This window comes from Trachurus trachurus, assembly GCF_905171665.1.
Source record: "Trachurus trachurus genome assembly, chromosome: 9".
Taxonomy (NCBI): domain Eukaryota; kingdom Metazoa; phylum Chordata; class Actinopteri; order Carangiformes; family Carangidae; genus Trachurus; species Trachurus trachurus.
Window position 1 is genome coordinate 11,460,319 of NC_139895.1, and position 17,567 is coordinate 11,477,885.

The 17,567-nt window shown below is 41.0% G+C and overlaps 4 protein-coding genes across 4 annotated transcripts; all 4 read left to right on the forward strand.

The window, feature by feature from the left end:
* Positions 1-5: 5 nt before the first annotated feature.
* On the forward strand, positions 6-2,810 carry LOC310991466 (retinol dehydrogenase 14; the record flags this gene model as incomplete). Its single annotated transcript, XM_083979180.1, has 4 exons — positions 6-411; positions 634-876; positions 1,332-1,634; positions 2,551-2,810. The coding sequence occupies exons 1-4, from the start codon at positions 291-293 to the stop codon at positions 2,808-2,810; spliced, it is 927 nt and encodes a 308-aa protein (XP_083835306.1). The 5' UTR covers positions 6-290.
* Positions 2,811-5,981: 3,171 nt separating this feature from the next.
* On the forward strand, positions 5,982-7,436 carry LOC310991452 (nuclear factor 7, brain-like; the record flags this gene model as incomplete). The annotated part of the gene is made up of 1 exon (XM_083979165.1): positions 5,982-7,436. One exon carries the CDS (start codon positions 5,982-5,984, stop codon positions 7,434-7,436), a length of 1,455 nt encoding a protein of 484 aa, XP_083835291.1.
* Positions 7,437-9,062: 1,626 nt separating this feature from the next.
* LOC310991456 (nuclear factor 7, brain-like) lies at positions 9,063-10,604 on the forward strand (the record flags this gene model as incomplete). The annotated part of the gene is made up of 1 exon (XM_083979168.1): positions 9,063-10,604. Exon 1 carries the CDS (start codon positions 9,174-9,176, stop codon positions 10,602-10,604), a length of 1,431 nt encoding a protein of 476 aa, XP_083835294.1. The 5' UTR covers positions 9,063-9,173.
* Positions 10,605-13,431: 2,827 nt separating this feature from the next.
* On the forward strand, positions 13,432-14,850 carry LOC310991458 (nuclear factor 7, brain-like; the record flags this gene model as incomplete). Its single annotated transcript, XM_083979170.1, has 1 exon — positions 13,432-14,850. One exon carries the CDS (start codon positions 13,432-13,434, stop codon positions 14,848-14,850), a length of 1,419 nt encoding a protein of 472 aa, XP_083835296.1.
* Between the last annotated feature and the right edge of the window lie 2,717 nt (positions 14,851-17,567).

The window sequence follows — 17,567 nt, forward strand, 5'->3', positions numbered from 1 at the left end:
ACATCAGTGTTTCTGAATGAATTGGATGGTCACCAACACAAGGGACTGAAAAAGTGACTAAAAATACCTGTCTACATTTGTGTTCAACTCGTCCCGGTTCGTCTCCACCAGGTTTACCGCGACAGGAACCAGAATGGACCAAAAACAAGACGGAAAATTATGTTTTTTACTCGCGAACTAGAAAGCTAACAAGGCAGCTAACGTTAGCCTGCAGCATCACCAACTGGCAATAACAATAACCAGCACACAAACATATTGGCTCTCAACAAGGTAGTAATAATCACAGAGAAATGTATTTTCTCTACACAATTATCGCGTCTTTAGTCTCCTTTTTCATTCTAAAATGGATGAAAAAGCGGAAGTTTTGCACCGACCTGAAAAGACTTGATGGCAAAACAGTTCTTATTACAGGTAAATAAACATTTCTTTCTTATTTGCAGCAACGTTTACCTACCTACGTTTGTGTGTTAATGGTTTACACCGTGTAGCTCAGTGTAGTTTTAATTACGAATTACCTTTATTTAAAAGGTAAATGACATTTACATCACATAGCACTGGCTTTTGCTTGTGTCATAAGCCTCACATGATCATTTTTATCTTTTGGACTGTGAATGTGTGTTTGTATGTGTGCAGGTGGCAGTTCTGGGATTGGCAAGGAGACGGCTATTGCCATGGCAATGAGAGGTGCCCGAGTCGTCATCGCTTGCAGAGACCTGGACAAGGCTGAGAAGGCCGTGAGGGAGATCAAGTTCAAGAGTCACAGCCTGAACGTCCTCCACATGGAGCTGGATCTGGCCAACCTGCGCTCCGTCAGGGAGTTCTGTAAGAACTTCCTCCAGAGGGAGAAGAGGCTCGACATCCTGATCAATAATGCAGGTGAGGGGTCTCCTGGTACAGATTATAACACCACAGAAGAAATGTGTTCAGTTAGACTTGACATAAAGCTACAAGACTGAGGCTAAAACAACAATATTTTTCATTAATACTGATATTGTAGAGCTAGAATAGTATAACAACCTACATTTGGATATATTTCACTATATATTGGTTAGAATTTAGAAACTTTGGATTATATAAATGAGAACTCGCTGAATTCGGGAAGTTTTGTGCACAAAAATGTTGTGAATGTATGTCACATATTTGTGAGCAATCAAATCAAATGAATTAAGATTCTTCCAAGGAAAATTATGTTGTGAAATAGGTTGTTACTGTACATTGTCAAAACAGACAAAAGGTCTGTTATTGCTTGGATAGTCCACATGTGAACAGTGGAAAACCATTATTAAAGACAATCATTCTTCTACTTTTTCCACCTCTGTTTTGTTCCTCAGGGATGCCCAGTGTCCTCGACTGGACGGACGACGGCTTCAGCATGTGTTTTGGCGTCAACCACTTAGGTCACTTCCTCCTCACCAATCTGCTCCTGCCTCGTCTGAAGGAATGCACCCCCAGCCGGGTGATCACGCTCACATGCTCCATCTACAAATACCAGAAGCTGGACTTCCAGGACCTCAACTACAACCTGCTGCCTTTCTTCACCTACAGCCGCAGCAAGCTGGCAAACCTCTACTTCAGCCAGGAGCTGGCCCGCATCACAGAGGGGAAAGATGTGACTGCCTACGCTGTGCACCCTGGTGAGAGAACGAATGAGACGAAGTTGAAATCTCAAATATTATTGAAAGAAAACTCAACAATGACCGATGTGGGTGTTTGCTCATATTATAGATCAAAATTTGGAGTTAGTCCTTAAAGAGATAGTTCAACATTTTTGGCAAATTGGCCCATTGCCATAACCCCTATAGTCTTAGGAGTAGGTTTGTTACCTTTGATTGTCGATGCAAGCTATTTTTAGAACGGCGGTGCTCAGAGCTATGCTACGGAGGCTCATGGGATTTCATGATTTCCCTCATCAAACTCACCAAATACACAATCCAACAACTCCAAAACACTCCGTGGGCAAGTTGTGACCTGCACATTCACCACGCTATGAGATAATAACAGAACGTTACGAGACAGAGTTGTTGTTTTAGAGGTAAATTCATGCAAAACCGCTGATGCACGTCCCCGTCGGGGGCAGATTTTCGGCAAGCAGTCTCTGCATTTGCCCCGAAAACAACTCCGTCCTGTAATGTTCCGTTACTATCTCATAGCGTGAATGTGCAGGTCACAACTTGTTCATGGAGCATTTTGGAGTTGTTGGATTGTGTATTTGATGAGGGAAACCAAGAAATCCCATGAGCCTCCGCAGTGTAGCTCTGAGCAGCTCACGGCTCTGATCCGCCGTTCTAAAAATAGCTTGCACCGACAATTAAAGGTAACAAACCTACTGCTAAGACTATAGGGATTATGGCAATGGGCCAATTTGCCAAAATGTTGAACTATCCCTTTAAGTCCAAAGGTGAACGTTGTACAGAGGAGCAAGAGAAGATATCCACCTCCGATAACTGAAATTTCTATTAGGCAGTGAAACCTTGATAAATCAAACCAGTTTATATTAAAATCTGGGGTTCATTGCCATTGTAATATCTCTGCTTACATGTGTTGCTCCAGGTTTTGTCCAGAGTGGTTGGACGTGCCACTTCTCCTTCCTGTTCCGGATGCTGATGCAGGTGATCATGTGGATGTTTTTCGTGCCATCTGAGGTTGGAGCTCAGACTGTTATCTACTGTGCTGTGTCCGATGAAGCTGCCAAACACAGCGGGGGTTACTTCGTCGACTGCCGGCCCGCCACTGTGCGTCCTTTTGCGAGAGACGCTGGTGTAGCAAAAAAACTGTGGGAGGCCAGTGAGAGATTGGTGAAAATGGCCTGATGGTGAAAACAGTTGTGGTTTTATTTATTTTGTGGTATTGTTTTATTTATTGTCATATTTTATTTATTTATTTTTTTACCATTTTTTTGATAACTGTTTTGTTTTACACAATGCGGATCTAAGATGTTTGTAACCTTATGTGCTTATGTATTTTGAAAAGCTTTTTTTTTTTTCATCAACAGAACTTTTGTTGTGGATCATCAGTTTTTTGTTCAGAAATAAAAGACTTTTCTTGGGAGTGTGTAGTTAAATTGCAGTTTTTTGCACAATTATTTTGTATTATTTCTTTTACAGATTTTCACCTTAAAATGTGAACATTTCTGTCCAAGATAATTACACAATTGTAAGGAGTCCATGTGTAAAGTTGCCATAAAATCTGCTCTTAAAACAATAGTGGTATCTACTTGTACTACAATAAAGTATAAATAGTGTGTAGATTTTACCAAGGGAAATACATAACACAATAACAGGGAGCAGGATCTTGACAAACGCTAAAAAGTAGGATTGAATTGTGTGAATAAAACCGTAATGAAAAAGCAACTGGAGGTAAATAAACGTAATGTTTCTTGCTACAGTAACAGAAAAATAAAAACTGTCAAACCGGTTCAGTGTCAGTGGCAGGTTGTTAAAATGCTCATACCTAAACTACCACTGGTTTGGTTGTGTCTTGAAAAGAAAAACTGATAAACATTAAGTTGTGAATCAAATAAAACGTTAAAGTCCAGCCGACATGTTTATAGTTCTATATACCAGTGATAAAACAACTTCACTGTGTGTGAGATAATCATTGACAGAGATTGACTGAAATAAATTTGATACTGCCGATCGGGGAGACGCCATTTATCTTCTGAACACACATTTAGAGGACTGAAAAAGGAGAGTTGAGGACTGAGTAACTTGGTGAGTCTTGTTGCTGCTGTTGTGTGTGAAATGGCTGAGAGAGCTCTTCTTGAAAGTTTCCTGAGTTGCCACGTGTGTTCAGAGACTTTCAGAGATCCTGTGTCTCTGGGCTGCAACCACAACTTCTGTTCAAGCTGCCTGCAACAATTCTGGGAACAAGCTGAGAACAAAAACTGTCCCACTTGTAAAAGGAGATCTTCAAAGGATTTTCTATATGTCAATTTTACACTCAAGGATCTGGCTGATTCCTTTGCTGGGAGACAGAAATCTGGGTCATCAGAGGCTGACTTTGCTGCTGGCTCCTTGGTTGAGAGCCAAAGCAGTGGTTCACCTGTGGAAAAAAAGAAAGACGGAGGAGGTGGTTTGTAGTAAACATGAAGAGGAACTGAAATTGTTCTGTAAGGATGAAGATAGAGCTGTGTGTCCTGTCTGTGAGTTTTCTCTCCACCAGAGTCACAAGGTGGTTCCTGTAGAAGAAGCAGTCAGTGACCTGAAAGAGCAGCTGAAATCTGACTTAAAGTCTCTGCAGGACAAGAAGAACAAATACAAACAAGTGGAGAAACATACAATGAAATGATTCAACACTCCAAGAAGCAGCTGTCGTCCACAGAGAATCAGATCAGAGCAGAGTTCAACAAGCTCCACCAGCTCCTGAAAGAGGAAGAGGAGCAGAAGGGGAAGACTATGAGCAGAGAGATGAAGATGAAGCTAATCTTTGAATTCAAAAGCCTGATATATGGAATATAGGGATATATGAAGACGATTAGGGCCCCCCGGGGGAAAAAAAGAGTCTAAAGTCAGAAATCTGAGAAAAAGTCAGAACTCACTTTTTTTTTCTTTTTACAGTGGCCCGCCCCTAATCCTCTTCCGTATCTCTTCATCCACCACTTCTGTTATGCAGTGGATGATCTGTTAGAACGGCCTCTGGCATCTTCAGTGAGCATTTCTCCAATACACCCAAATACCTCAGGGTGTTTAGTCTGTATCCTTTTTTTAAAGTTTTTTTTTTTTTTGGGGGGGGGGCGTTTTTGCCATGGATAGCACACAGTATAGATAGACAGGAAAGGGTTGAGGCAGAGAGAGGGGGGCCTTAACCACTGTGCCATGCACGGCCCTGTTTAGTCTGTATCCTAATACTGTAATAACATCACATTTAACTTCAGCTGTTGCCATTGGGTGGGCAGAAATGTCTTCACCAATATCTCCAGCTCATTACAGGCAGAGAGTTGACATTTCCCATGATGACTGACGGCAGAAAGGACCAACAGGAAATCCCCACATCCAAGCCTTTAACCTCTGCACCAGCAGCACTCCATCTCCATAAAATGTATATAGTTCTCCTTTTGCTTTCTTTAATTCTGATGTATTTAGATGTTATACATATTTTTTAAAAACTTTATGTGCCTATACCATTTTTAATAACTGTTTTTGGTTTTACACAATGCAGATCTAAGATGTTTCTAACTTTATGTGCTTATGTATTTTGAAAAGCTTTTTTTTTTTTCCATCAACAGAACTTTTGTTGTGGGTCATCAGTTTTTTGTGCACAAATAAAGGGCATTCCTTGGGAGTGTACAGTGTGTAGTTAAATTATTTCTTTTAAAGATTTTCGCATTAAAATATGCACATTTCTATGAAAAATAATTAAACAATTGTAAGGAGTCCATGTGTAAAGTTTCCATAAAATCTGCTCTTAAAACAATAGCGGCATCTACTTGTACTACAATAAAGTATCAGTAGTGTGTAGATTTTGCCAAGGGAAATACATAATACACTAACAGGGAGCAGGATCTTGACAATAAACACTAAATAGTAGGATTGCAATACGAGTACAGATGAATGTGAGTGAATAAAACCGTAATGAAAAAGCAACTGGAGGTAAACAAGCTTAATACTGTATGTTTCCTGCTACAGTGAATAAAAACACGGTTAAACTGGTTCAGTGTCAGTCAGGCTGTTCAAATGTTCACTCCTACACTACCACTGGTTTCATTGCATCTTGAAAAGAAAACTGATAAACAAGGAAATTAAGTTGTGAATCAAGTAAAACGTTGAACTCCAGCTGACATGTTTATAGCTCTATCTACCAGTGACAACTTGACTGTGTGTGAGATAATCATTAACAGAGATTGACTGAAATAAATTTGATAGTGCCGATCGGAGCTGAGACGCCATTACAGGGTGTGTATATCTAACACGTTTAGAGGACTTAAAGTGGAGAGTTGAGGACTCAGTAACTCGGTGAGTCTTGTTGCTGCTGTTGTGTGTGAAATGGCTGAGAAAGCTGCTCTCTTGGAACGTTACCTGAGTTGCCACGTGTGTTCAGAGACTTTCAGAGATCCTGTGTCTCTGGGCTGCAACCACAACTTCTGTTCAAGCTGCCTGCAACAATTCTGGGAACAAGCTAAAAACAAAAACTGTCCCATTTGTAAAAGGAGATCTTCAAAGGAAATTATAAGTGTCAATTTTACACTCAAGGATCTGGCTGATGCCTTTGCTGGGAGACAGAAATCTGGATCATCAGAGGCTGACTTTGTTGACAGTGGTTCACCTGTGAAAAAAAGAAAGACGGAGGAGGTGGTTTGTAGTAAACATGAAGAGGAACCAAAATTGTTCTGTAAGGATGAAGAAAGAACTGTGTGTCCTGTCTGTGAGTTTTCTCTCCACCAGAGTCACAAGGTGGTTCCTGTAGAAGAAGCAGTCAGTGACCTGAAGCAGCAGCTGAAATCTGACTTAAAGTCTCTGCAGGACAAGAAGAACAAATGCGAGGAAGTGGAGAAAACATACAATGAAATGATTCAACACTCCAAGAAGCAGCTGTCGTCCACAGAGAGGCAGATCAGAGCAGAGTTCAACAAGCTCCACCAGCTCCTGAAAGAGGAAGAGGAGTCCAGACTGGCAGCTCTGAGGGAGGAAGAGGAGCAGAAGGGGAAGACTATGAGCAGAGAGATGAAGATGATTGAGGAGCAGATCTCCTCTCTGTCAGACAGTATCTGTGCTGTTGAAGAAGAGCTGCAGAAACTCAAGGTGGCGTTCCTCAGCAGTTATAAAGCCACTCAGACCAGAGCCAGAGCCCAGTGCTCACTGTCAGATCCACAGCTGCTCTCAGGAGCTCTGATAGATGAGGCCAAACACCTGGGCAACCTGTCCTTCAGAGTCTGGGAGAAGATCAAGGAGAAGGTCCACTTCACTCCTGTCATCCTGGACCCAAACACTGCAAGTCCCTGGCTCCATCTGTCTGATGACCTGACCAGTGTGAGAAATGGAAACACAGTAAAGCAGCAGCTTCCTGACAATCCAGAGAGATGGACTAATTATACCCACATACTGGGCTCTGAGGGCTTCAGCTCAGGGAAACACAGCTGGGAGGTGGAGGTGGGAGATCATCCTGACTGGAACGTGGGTTTAGCAAAAGAGTCAGTTGACAGGAAGGGAAAGATATGTGCTTTACCAAAACATGGAGTCTGGTGTTTATTACATCGCAGTGGAAAATACACCAATGGTGTTGGTAAGACTGTGACAATGAAGAAGAGTCTCCAGAGGATCAGAGTCCAGCTGGACTATGACAGGGGGGAGGTGTCCTTCTACGACCCTGAAGACATGACTCACATCTACACTCACAGAGACACTTTCACTGAGAAACTCTTCCCATATTTTCATGTTGGACAGTCTAGTGATGCTAAAACCACTGATATCAAAGTGTGTCCCACTGAGATCAGTCTGTGACGTTCAGGGACGTTGGTTTTTCTATCATGATGGTTTGAGGTTATTAAACTCTAAAATCAACCTGCTTCTACACCTACTCGCCTGTCATTTTGTCTTAAAACACATATTTCATTACTGAAATTACTTACGACTGGTCATCGTCACAGTACTACTGCCTCTTTTACATAGGCCTAGTTTGTCTTTTTTCTTTCATCAAGTATTTTTCAATAAGTCTGTTTTAATCTTTATTTGGTGAACTTGTTTCTACATCAGTAATAATTTTGTGTTTCTTTCTCAGACTGCAGGTTGTGTCACTCATTAAAATCAAGATTAATATCTGAGAACATGTGAAAACAAAATGCTGAAACTGTTACACATCATCAGGAGAAAAACGTTACAAATCAAACCTCTTCCTGATCCTGGTTGTCAGTGTCTGGTTTTGTGTCGGACAACATTGTACAGTAGTTTATATCCACTGTATGTTTTGTTTGTTTCGGTTTAGGAATAAAAATAACATTATTAATCCCCAGAGGGGAAATTTATTTGTCTGGCAGCTCATCTTTGAATTCAAAAGCCTGATATATGGAAGAGGATTAGGGCCCCCGGAAAAAGAAAGTGAGTCTAAAGTCAGAATTCTGAGAAAAAGTCCGAACTCACTTTTTCAAAACAGGGGAAACAGTTGTGGTTTTATTTATTTTTTGTGGTATTACTTTATTTATTGTCATATTTTATTTTTTTTTAAACCATTTTTTAAATAACTGTTTTTGGTTTTACACAATGCAAAACTATATGTGCTTGTGTATTTTGAAAAACTTTTTTTTTTCCATCAACAGAACTTTTGTAGTAGTGAATCATCAGGTTTTTTTGTGCACAAATATAATACTTTTCTTGGGAAAGTACATTGTGTAATTAAATTGCAATTTTTTTTTAACAATTACTTTGTATAATTTCTTTTTCGGCATGTATAGATTTTCACATTTAAATATTCACATGTATGTATGTACAAATAATTAAACAATTGTAAGGTCTCCATGTGTAAAGTTGCCATAAAATCTGTTCTTAAAAAAGTATCAGTATCTACTGTACAATACTTGTACTACAATAAAGTATCAGTGTAAATTTTACCAAGAGAAATACCTTAACAAGGAGCAGGATCTCGACGAAAAACACTAAATAGAAGGATTGCAATCGATGATGATTAAAATAATTTTGTTTAAAAAAATACTTATTTGAGTACATATGAATGTGAGTGAACAAAACCATGATGAAAAAGCAACTGGAGGTAAACAAGCTCAATATGTTTCTTGCAGTAACGGAGAAAATAAATACCTTGTCAAATTGGTTCAGCGTTAGTAAGGCTGTTAAGATGTTCACACTTAAACTACCACAAACCTTCTTATATGTCTCATTAAAAATTGTATTCTTGAATTAAAAATTAAACATGTGGTGTAATTGGTTTTGTCTTGAAAACAAGTGATAAACAATGAAATTAAATTGTGAGTCAAGTAAAATGTTAAACTCCAGTTGGTTTGTCCATAGCTCCACCTGTGGGTGACAAAACAACATGACAGTGTGTTCAAGCCATAATCATTAACAGAGGTAAATGAAAATGAAAGTAAATTTGACAGTGCCGATCGGAGCTGAGACGCCATTACAGGGTGTGAGATCTCTACTGGAAAACACACGTTTAGAGGACTGTAAGAGGAGAGTTGAGGACTCAGTAACTTGGTGAGTCTTGTTGCTGCTGTTGTGTGTGAAATGGCTGAGAAAATCGCTGTTGTTGAACGTTTCCTGAGTTGCCACGTGTGTTCAGAGACTTTCAGAGATCCTGTGTCTCTGAGCTGCGGCCACAGCTTCTGTTCAAGCTGCCTGCAACAATTCTGGGAAAAAGCTAAAAACAAAAACTGTCCCATTTGTAAAAGGAAATCTTCAAAGGATGAGCCAGGGGTGAGTTTTACTCTGAAGGATCTGGCTGATGCCTTTGCTGGGAGACAGAAATCTGGATCATCAGAGACTGAAAAGCAACATGAAAAACAAACAGTGGTTTGTAGTAAACATCAAGACGAAACTAAATTGTTCTGTAAGGATGAAGACAGAGCTTTTTGTTCTGTCTGTGAGTTTTCTGTCCACCAGAGTCACAAGGTGGTTCCTGTAGAAGAAGCAGTCAGTGACCTGAAGGAGCAGCTGAAATCTGACTTAAAGTCTCTGCAGGATAAGAGGAAAGAATACAAACAAGTGGAGGAAACATACAATGAAATGATTCAACACTCCAAGAAGCAGCTGTCGTCCACAGAGAGGCAGATCAGAGCAGAGTTCAACAAGCTCCACCAGCTCCTGAAAGAGGAAGAGGAGTCCAGACTGGCAGCTCTGAGGGAGGAAGAGGAGCAGAAGGGGAAGACTATGAGCAGAGAGATGAAGATGATTGAGGAGCAGATCTCCTCTCTGTCAGACAGTATCTGTGCTGTTGAAGAAGAGCTGCAGAAACACAAGGTGGCGTTCCTCAGCAGTTATAAAGCCACTCAGACCAGAGCCAGAGCCCAGTGCTCACTGTCAGATCCACAGCTGCTCTCAGGAGCTCTGATAGATGAGGCCAAACACCTGGGCAACCTGTCCTTCAGAGTCTGGGAGAAGATCAAGGAGAAGGTCCACTTCACTCCTGTCATCCTGGACCCAAACACTGCAGGTAGATGGCTCCATCTGTCTGATGATCTGACCAGTGTGAGACATGGAGGCACAGCAAAGCAGCAGCTTCCTGACAATCCAGAGAGATTCACTAGATATACCACTGTCCTGGGCTCTGAGGGCTTCAGCTCAGGGAAACACAGCTGGGAGGTGGAGGTGGGAGATCATCCTGACTGGAATATGGGTTTGGTTAAAGAGTCAGTTGACAGGAAGGGAGAGTGTCCGGCCTCACCAAAATATGGAATGTGGTGTGTCAGTCATCGCAGTGGAAAATACACCAATGGTGTTGGTAAGACTGTGACAGTGAAGAAGAGTCTCCAGAGGATCAGAGTCCAGCTGGACTATGACAGGGGGGAGGTGTCCTTCTACGACCCTGAAGACATGACTCACATCTACACTCACAGAGACACTTTCACTGAGAAACTCTTCCCATATTTTGGTGTTGCAAAGTTTGGTGATGCTAAAACCACTGATATCAAAATGTGTCCCACTGAGATCAGTCTGTGATGTTCAGGGACGTTAGTTTTTCTATCATGATAGTCTGAGGTTTATTCAATTCTAAACTGATCATCACACTTCACAACCAACCTGCTCCTACACCTGCTCACCTGTCATTTTGTCTTTAAAACACAGTTAATTAATATCTATAGCTTTTTTTTCCTATTTTTATTTGGTGTTTCCATGGAGACTCACCCAAACTTGTTTCTACACCACTTAGTCATATTTTTGTGTTTCTTTCTCAGTTTTTAGAAAACATACTGAGTTTGTAGGTTGTTATAAAATCAAGATTAATATGTGAGAAACTGTGAAAACAAAATGCTGAAACTGTTTCACATCATCAAGAGAAAAACTTTACAAATCAAATCTGTTCATTATCCTGGTTATCAGCATCTTGATCTTGATGTTGTCAAACAACATTGTATAGTAGATTATCCACTGTACTGATAATTTGTTTGTTTCACTTATGTTTGTTTTTTTGCTTAATTTACTATGTTTACAATGAAATGTAAATTTCTGTTAACTAGCTGACATTTTCTAATTCTCTATCCTCATTTCTGTTTTATCCATGTGAATCAACTTCGTTGGGTTTTTTCTTTATGTTGTGTTTTCTTTGTAATGATCAAATATCCAGGTTAAACATGAATTCATTTAGTTTTAGTTTTTTTGATGCTTTGATTAATGCTTTGATTATTCCATAATTTATTTTCCCTGTTGATTTACAGCCTGGAGACGGATGGTGTAATATAGTCCAAATTTAATGTTAAAGCTTTTATTTTGTGATTTTCTTTTATTTATAGTGTTTACAATGAAAAGTTAAATTCCATGAAGTGTCAGACACATTCAGTAATAACTTTCTATTGTTATCATTATTTCTGTTTCATCAATGTGAATCTCCTGCATTGTGTTTTTTTCTTCTTCATGTTTTCTGTGCAGTGAACAAAAAGTCTGGTTAAGCATGAGTTAATTTGTCCTTAGTTTCTCCAGTCAATAAACTCTTAAAGCTGTGCTGCAGTTTTACAGTTTTACTTACTACACCTTAACACATTTTCTTGAAGTTAGAGAAACACGTGTAGCACATAAGAGAAAGAGAACAGACCAATAATCAGAAGAATCAAAGAAATATAGGATTAATATTGAAGAAACCCAAACTGATAAAAAGAGACAGAGGGGAAACTAGAAAGAGCCAGCTGCAGAGAAATGATTTAATAAGGTTGAAAACAGAGGAACTGGGAGGGGAGAAAGAGTGAATATACAGTATGTATCACACTCACACACATGCTAGTTTAGTGTCAGTCAGGCTGTTAAAACGTTCACACATGAACTGAACATTGGATGTAATCAGTCGTGTTTAGAAACCAGCTGATAGACATGGAAATGATGTGAGTTGGATAAACTAGTTAACTCCAGTTGATGAGCCGACAGCTCCACCTGCTGATAACAAAACAACATACCAGTGTTTTCTACTGCTGATAATCTAACTATAAGAAACAGTAAAGGAGAATGAAAGTAGATTTTAACTTTGTCAATCAGAGCTGAGACGTCAGTACAAGGTGACAGATCTCTACTGGTAAAGACACGTTTAGAGGACGTTTATTGACCCCTTGACACGTTCGTCAGGTTCAGTGAGTGAGTGAGCAACAGGCGCATTGTTCGCATATTTTAACCTTTGTTAATAAATAAATTGTCAATCTGCTCTACAGTTTGTGCTGGGAGTTTGTTTTTTTTTGTAAAAATTAAAAAAGGTAGAGAATTCATTGTTTTAAAAAAAATAAAAATAAACTACTGTAACTACTAACATAAACTTTTAAGTGATCTCCATCCATCCATCGTCCGCCGCATTATCCGAGTCCGGGTCGCGGGGGCAGCAGTCGGAGAAGGGATCCCCAGACTTCCCTCTCCCCGGACACTTCCTCCAGCTCTTTCGGGGGGACCCCAAGGCGTTCCCAGGCCAGCCGAGTGACGTAGTCACTCCAGCGTGTCCTGGGTCTTCCTCGGGGCCTCCTCCCGGTGGGACATGCCCGGAACACCTCACGAGGGAGGCATCCAGGGGGCATCCGATACAGGTGCCCGAGCCACCTCAGCTGGCTCCTCTCGATGTGGAGGAGCAGCGGCTCTACTCCGAGCTCCTCCCGGGTGACAGAGCTCCTCACCCTATCTCTAAGGGAGCGCCCCGCCACCCTGTGGAGGAAACTCATTTCGGCCGCTTGCATCCGGGATCCAGTTCTTTCGGTCATGACCCAGAGTTCATGACCATAGGTGAGGGTGGGAACGTAGATCGACCGGTAAATCGAGAGCTTTGCCTTTCGGCTCAGCTCCTTCTTCACCACGACGGACCAATACAATGACCGCATTACTGTGGCCGCCGCACCGATCCGCCTGTCGATCTCGCGCTCCGTTCTCCCCTCACTCGTGAACAAGACCCCAAGATACTTTAACTCCTCCACCTGAGGCAGGAACTCTCCCCCGACCTGGAGGGTGCAAGCCACCTTTTTCCGGTCACTTTTTAAATGATCTTTCTTACTTTAAACTGTTAATATTTGATAATGAAAACAAAGGTTCTTGTGAGGGAATTTTCATTCAACATCTAAAAGACTGGAAGAGTGCCACCTGATGGAGACACAAACAAATGACAGTTCCTGTTCAACCAGTTCTCCACCCAGAACAGAGTAAATGAAACTGAAGTGAAAACTGAGAGACAGAGCTGAGCAGAGACGAGACAGGTTTGGATCTGTACTGAACAACAGAGACTCGGTGGATTGTAGAGAGAAAGTCGAAGGGACTTAACTTTGGTGAGTCTTGATCGTGACTTGAAGAAATCTGGAAATCTGTGAAAATGGATGTGAAAACTGCTGTTGAAAATTACCTGACATGCGAGCTGTGTTCAAGGATTTTCAGAGATCCTGTGTCTCTGAGCTGCAACCACAGCTTCTGTTCAAGCTGCCTGGAACAATTGTGGGAACCAGCTAAAAACAAAAACTGTCCCACTTGTAATAAGAAATCTTCAAAGAATTGTCGAGCCGTAAACATTTCTCTTAAAGAACTCGCTGACTCGTTTCTTGAGAAGCAAAACACTGGTCCACCTGTGAAAAAAAGGAAGATGGAGGAGGTGGTGTGTGATGAACATCCAGAAGTTCCTTATTGGTTCTGTGAGGACGAGCAGAAAGCTGTGTGTCCTGTCTGTGAGTTTCATCTCCACCATGGACATAAAGTTGTTCTTGTAAAACAAGCAGTCGGTGACCTGAAGCAGCAGCTGGAATCTGACTTAAAGTCTCTGCAGGACAAGAAGAACAAATACAAAAAAGTGGAGAAAACATACAATGAAATGATTGAACACTCCAAGAAGCAGCTGTCGTCCACAGAGAGGCAGATCAGAGCAGAGTTCAACAAGCTCCACCAGCTCCTGAAAGAGGAAGAGGAATCCAGACTGGCAGCTCTGAGGGAGGAAGATGAGCAGAAGAGGAGGACTATGAGCAGAGAGATGAAGATGATTGAGGAGCAGATCTCCTCTCTGTCAGACAGTATCTGTGCTGTTGAAGAAGAGCTGCAGAAACACAAGGTGGCGTTCCTCAGCAGTTATAAAGCCACTCAGACCAGAGCCAGAGCCCAGTGCTCACTGTCAGATCCACAGCTGCTCTCAGGAGCTCTGATAGATGAGGCCAAACACCTGGGCAACCTGTCCTTCAGAGTCTGGGAGAAGATCAAGGAGAAGGTCCACTTCACTCCTGTCATCCTGGACCCAAACACTGCACATCCCGACCTCTATCTGTCTGTTGATCTGACCAGTGTGAGACGTGGAGACACATCAAGGCAGCAGCTTCCTGACAATCCAGAGCGATTCACTAATTATCCCACTGTCCTGGGCTCTGAGGGCTTCACCTCAGGGAAACACAGCTGGGAGGTGGAGGTGGGAGATCATCCTGTCTGGTTTGTGGGTTTGGCTAAAGAGCCAATTGACAGGAAGCGAAAGATGGGTATTTCACCAGAAAATGGAGTTTGGTGTTTCATACATTGTGGTGGAAAATACCTCAATGGTGGTAAGTCTGTGGCAGTGAAGAAGAGTTTCCAGAGGATCAGAGTCCAGCTGGACTATGATGGGGGGGAGGTGTCCTTCTACGACGCTGAAGACATGACTCACATCTACACTTACAGAGACACTTTCACTGAGAAACTCTTCCCTTATTTCAGTGTAGGAAAGTCTAGAGATGCCAACACCACTGATATCAAAATCTGTCCCACTGAGATCAGGCTGTGATGTTCAGGGACGTTAGTTTTTCTATCATGATGGTTTGAGACTCTAAACTCATCATCACACTTTACAGCCAACTGTTTCTGCTCACCTGTCATTTTGTCTAAAAAGGGGACATGGAAACATCACTTTTTTAAAGGCTTTTTTAAAACATTTTTTTGGCTTGCCTTCCAGCCCCCAAATGTGAGAATTGACTAAAAAATCTGTAACCTGCAGTCTCCCTGGGTTGAAATCCATGTTGTTTTACAAGCTGTCCCCTCAGTTGTCATCCAATGATGTCATTCGTTTTTGAATTCGCCCTACCTGTGAGTACCGGTACTGATAGAGGCGGTAGGGCGGGGTGAGCAGTAGCTCATTTGCATAAAGGGACAGGCTCAGAAAGCAGCCGTTCTGAACAGGGCTGTTTTGAGCAGATGAAAAAGTGCTGTGATGTGATGAAGCACATTTAATGTCTTATTAGACTGATCATCGTCACTAGTGCCTGTAAGAAATACTGTTCTTGAAAATCTGTTTCTACATAATTTAGGCTAGTCATAGTTTTGTGTTTCTTTCTCAGCTTTAAGGAGTCAGATTGAGTTTGGTTCTGTCAGAGAAAATGTGAAACTGAAAAAGTTTCACATCATCAGGAGAAAAACTTTGCAAATCAAATCTGTTTATTATCCTGGTTATCAGGCATCTTGTGTGTCAAACAACACTGTATAGTCGTTTATATCCACTGTACTGCAGCTTTGTGTGTTTTTATTTCAGTTTTGTGACAGTTTGGTGATCAGTTGGGGATTTTTTATTTTTTATTTATCGTTTACATTGAACTGTAAATTTCTGTTAGCTATCATACTTTTTTTTGTGATTCTCCATCTTCATTTTTATTTCTGTTTGAATCTCCTGCCTTGTTTTTTTTTCTTTGTGTTGTGTTTTATTACCAATGGAGCATAAGCTTAATCTTGACTCATTAATGATTCAAACTTGTTTTTTTGTTTTCAAAACAACAAATTTCTTGATGAGATTCTTTTACTCTCTGTTTTCCAAACACTATCAATAAGTCGTGGTGCTACTCATCATTGTCGTTGGTATTTTTCACAATTTGTTGTTTTCCTCTTTCCTCTCTCTTCAGTGTGAATTTTAGAGGATTAATGATTGATATTTGATGAAGAAAGAGAAATAGAGTACATTATAGGATGTTTCCTTTATTTCATATGTAAATAATTTAAATTGACCTTAAAGTCATAAACGGAAGTTATGAAATGTTACTTTCAAAGATTGTCAACAGAATCTTAATGTGCCCTTTCTCAACATTAAAATCTTATAACTAGTCATTTGTGTCATTTGTTAATGTTATGACAATCAGTCCATCTAATAGAGTCAAATCCTCCTGTGAGCCTGAACAAAGACAGTGACTGCCATATGACTGAGTGAATAGATGAAGAACTTAATCAGTGAGAACATGTGGGGCAAAGAAAAAAACATCTGGACAAGATGAAGAAGAAGAAAGTTGAATTTTTAGTTGCTGAATTTAGAGTCAATAACTACAACTTTTATATATAAGGGCGTATTCACACCAGGAAAGTCCGATAGTTCACTTGCTTTGGTGCGGATTACATTTTTTTTTACTTGGTGCGGTTTGTATTCACATTGCATTTTTTCCACAAGCGGATCAACTTTGTAAACAATAGCACGTGTGTCCCACAGTCGCTCAATCATTGGATAAAAATTATCAGCGGGATCTTCCACGAAAAGAGGTCATGAATGCGTTTCTTGCTGCCCTTTCAATTTGGTAGTATTTCCAGTTGCACCTGTCCTTATTCATCACTTGGAGGCTATGTGGCCGTTATGCAGCAGTACCCGTGAAGGATGGTCAGACAACAAACACACAGACGTCTATGTGCGTCTGAAGGATGGTGCGCTAAAAAAGAAAGAAAAAAAGGACGGCACAGCAAAAAACAAAACAAAAAAACATAGGCTAATCATTCTCTCAGGATGCCGCGTTGCCGATCGGCATAAGCCTATCACATTTATTTCTGTTAACGGTTATTAATCGGATAACGACTTTCTGTTATCAGTTTTAAAAAATATTAAGAATGTGCATCCTTAACGGCGACGGGTGCGTCCTCTCTAGCATCTGATAAATGTTTTCCACTGACCAAATATCAAGGAGGCAGCGTGTCTATCTGTGCTCCATGTTGACCCACGGCTCATTGTTGATCATTTCCACATTTTCTGACAACAACGGAAGCCTGTTGAATCCAAAAAGGCGCTTGGATTTTGCATTTGGTTCGGTTTGCATTCACACCGTAGCCTACGCGAATCACACCAGGGTTCGTTCGGTGCGGACAAGTGAACCGAGTCCCACCTGCAAAGGTGGTCTCGGTCCACTTGTTTGATCCGCACCAGAGTCCGCTGGTTTGTATTCACACCTCCCCAAAAAGTCTGCACCAGAGGAAAAGTCCGTTACAGTCTATGGTCTCAAGCGGACCAAACGAGCCTGGTGTGAATACGCCCTAATAATAAATAAATTCACACTGACATGTTGGCAGAGCCTGTTCTCAGGTGCAGTTGGTGAAACATAAAATGCTATATAATGCTGAGACTGGTTCAGTGTCACCGCAGATGCTCCCTAGACCTGATTTGACTGTAAAATTTTCACAAGGCTCCAAACTGACTTTTCTGCTTGCACCACCATTTAAAATAAACCATTTAAAAAGTACAATAACATTCATGATTTTTGT